Genomic DNA, 2,539 nt, shown 5'->3' on the forward strand with positions numbered 1-2,539 from the left:
GTGCCTTTGCCGAATTAAACATCCCATTTTCTACAGTACCGAATCAGCAGGTCAGACGCAAGATTAAGTCTCTAAAGAGTAAACCCGGCAGCCCTCCCCGTGTTAGACCTTATAAAAAGACACAAAGATATTCGCCTTACACGGTTCCAAACCCCAAAGACTCAGTGTTTAAATCGCCGGCTCTCAAACGAAAGCGATGGTTGGAATTTTAACAAATACATGAAATAAAAGACGCTAAAAATATATAATGGTTTCAAGCTTTTTTATTTATACGTCAAACACGTCTGCACACAGGGGACACAGGATAACATTTTATCATTACAAACATGCGGTCTTGATCTCTTTACAAAGAGGGACACCATTTTATCATTTTTGATATAATCATCGGTATATAGTTTCATCACATGGTTATAGTCGTAACCTCTGACTAAATGATACAGAAAAAACACACAATGCTGACCACAGGTATCTGATGAAAAATCCTGGACACGTCTGTCGGAATATAACACGTCGACGTTGTTGCCAGTTAAAAAGTTATTGATGGAGATTGGAAAGCGAGGGCTGTTGGGCGGATTGCCAAAACTATCGAAAAAACAAGCGGCTCCCTCTTGGGTTAAATAAACGGCAACCCAATGCTCTCCCGGTAGCTGAGCAGGGTGGGTGTTTATGACGGCCATCGACGGTAAGATCCTAAGCGGTTTTTCGGGTAGTTGATCGCTCGGTAGCACGCCGAGAAAATGAGTCCTGCACGTAATTTTATCCATGATAGCGGTCAGTTGTAGAGTATTCATCTCAGTAGTAATCGACTAGTACTTGTCGCCGGTTAGACACTTCAATGATGCTGTCGAATACGGCGTAAATTAATAAATTAACGGTATTTGGCAGCGGTTGTCTGAATCGAGCTTCGAGTCTGATATTCCCAGACTTGATGAGGGAAATGTGCTGACCACAGTCTTCATCAGGCGTGAGGTTAAACGCGTAAAGCGTGTATCCGTTCAGGAAATCACCCCTGTCGATAGAGAGTGGCTGGTTTTTAAGATGTCTTCCTGTCGTCATCGCCAACTGATAAAATTCACGCACTGCCGAACCAGCTTCGAAATTAGGCTGTAGAGGCTTTGAGGGGAATTGTTGACCGTCTACATAGACGGCCAGGAACTCCAGATCGTAATGTTTGAATGCAAATGGATTTTTTTCGTAGGAGCCGGTAAATGCGTCATTGTCGACCATGGCTATGACGATAGATTTTGGTAGGGTCCCTAAAAACAGATTTTCTTGATTTGAAACGCGTGTACCCTCAGGTATGGAGAAATTTTTTAGAACCACCCTATCTATGGAATACTTTGCGGTTGTCGAGAGTAACGCCTGGGCGTGTCCCAGTCTCACCGGAGGTGCTACGGCAACTTTCTTGACAAATAGGGACGCCGACTCTATTTTTATTTTGTAAGCCACGTCATCGCACCTCATCAGACAGAATTCATCTTTTGCTCTAATTAGGCGTATCTTGACGTCAACTCCATTCAGCAAAAGTTTTTCTTGAAAGAATATATCACTGTGTATAGGGGCCATCAGCTCCACCACCTTACTTTCGGTGGTGTAGGTCGATCTCTTTGTCAACCCCGCGTTACGGCCTACGGGGTCATTCACATCCATGTGACCGGCAGTGTCTTTGTAAAACAGTCCGGCAGAGAAAAGAGATTCCAACGCATCTTTACTGTAGTTGATCAGACTCTCTATGATGCAACGGTAAGGGTAGGTGCTCGAACTCTGTGATATCAGACGATCGCCTAGGGTCACGTCGACTTGTGAAAAAATTGTGGCTCCGGGGTAATTTATTAGGGCAACCCTCGCAGGATGTACGATGTCCGCTCCATTAGGTCTCGTGATTTTCAGCCGTAGATAGAGCATCGTGTTATTTAGGTCCACGTAATCATCGCCGTTGCCTGCGATAAAAAACTCTAATGGCGCGGTGTCCGATATGGCGGATAAAGGGGCAACTTCTAAATAGCCGTTTTTCTCAATAACTGTCTGCGTCAGCGGGACCGTAAATAAGTCCAACTCGGACTTGATGCATTCTCCCGACATACGATGTAGTAGCGCCATGTTAGAATATGGTTTTTACGAATCTCTTGGCCGCCGCTTTTCGACTAACAGACTTCTTACGCTTTCTACGTGCGACTGGACGCTTCTTTGTTCCGCTTGTTGTCTTCTTCTTCTTCTTACCCCATTGACCACGCCTCCTCACACCAGGTGGTTTAGACATCCTCTTACGGGCCATGACCATCAGCCCAGATCCGTCTTGAGCATTAGCATTATTGCTATGCGCCCGCGTCAATACGTTTGAGACGACGTCGGATACTATATTTTTAGCGGCGGATTTTAGGTGGGGTTTCGCGATGCTAAATCCTCTTTTTAACAGAGGTATGGCCATCCTGAATAAACCTCTGAAAAGTCCTCCTAACCCTGCCCCGTACATAACCCCTCCCCCGGCATAGCCTGGCAAACCCCCGCCGGCCTGATTTCGGTAATAGTCCACATAGTC

At 45.5% G+C, this 2,539-nt stretch overlaps 1 protein-coding gene across 1 annotated transcript; it reads right to left on the reverse strand.

The window, feature by feature from the left end:
• Positions 1 to 792: 792 nt before the first annotated feature.
• LOC307155293 (uncharacterized protein F54H12.2-like) lies at positions 793 to 2,100 on the reverse strand (the record flags this gene model as incomplete). The annotated part of the gene is made up of 1 exon (XM_079865853.1): positions 793 to 2,100. One exon carries the CDS (start codon positions 2,098 to 2,100, stop codon positions 793 to 795), a length of 1,308 nt encoding a protein of 435 aa, XP_079721979.1.
• Between the last annotated feature and the right edge of the window lie 439 nt (positions 2,101 to 2,539).

This window comes from Squalius cephalus (assembly GCF_949319135.1).
Source record: "Squalius cephalus genome assembly, chromosome: 3".
Classification (NCBI taxonomy): domain Eukaryota; kingdom Metazoa; phylum Chordata; class Actinopteri; order Cypriniformes; family Leuciscidae; genus Squalius; species Squalius cephalus.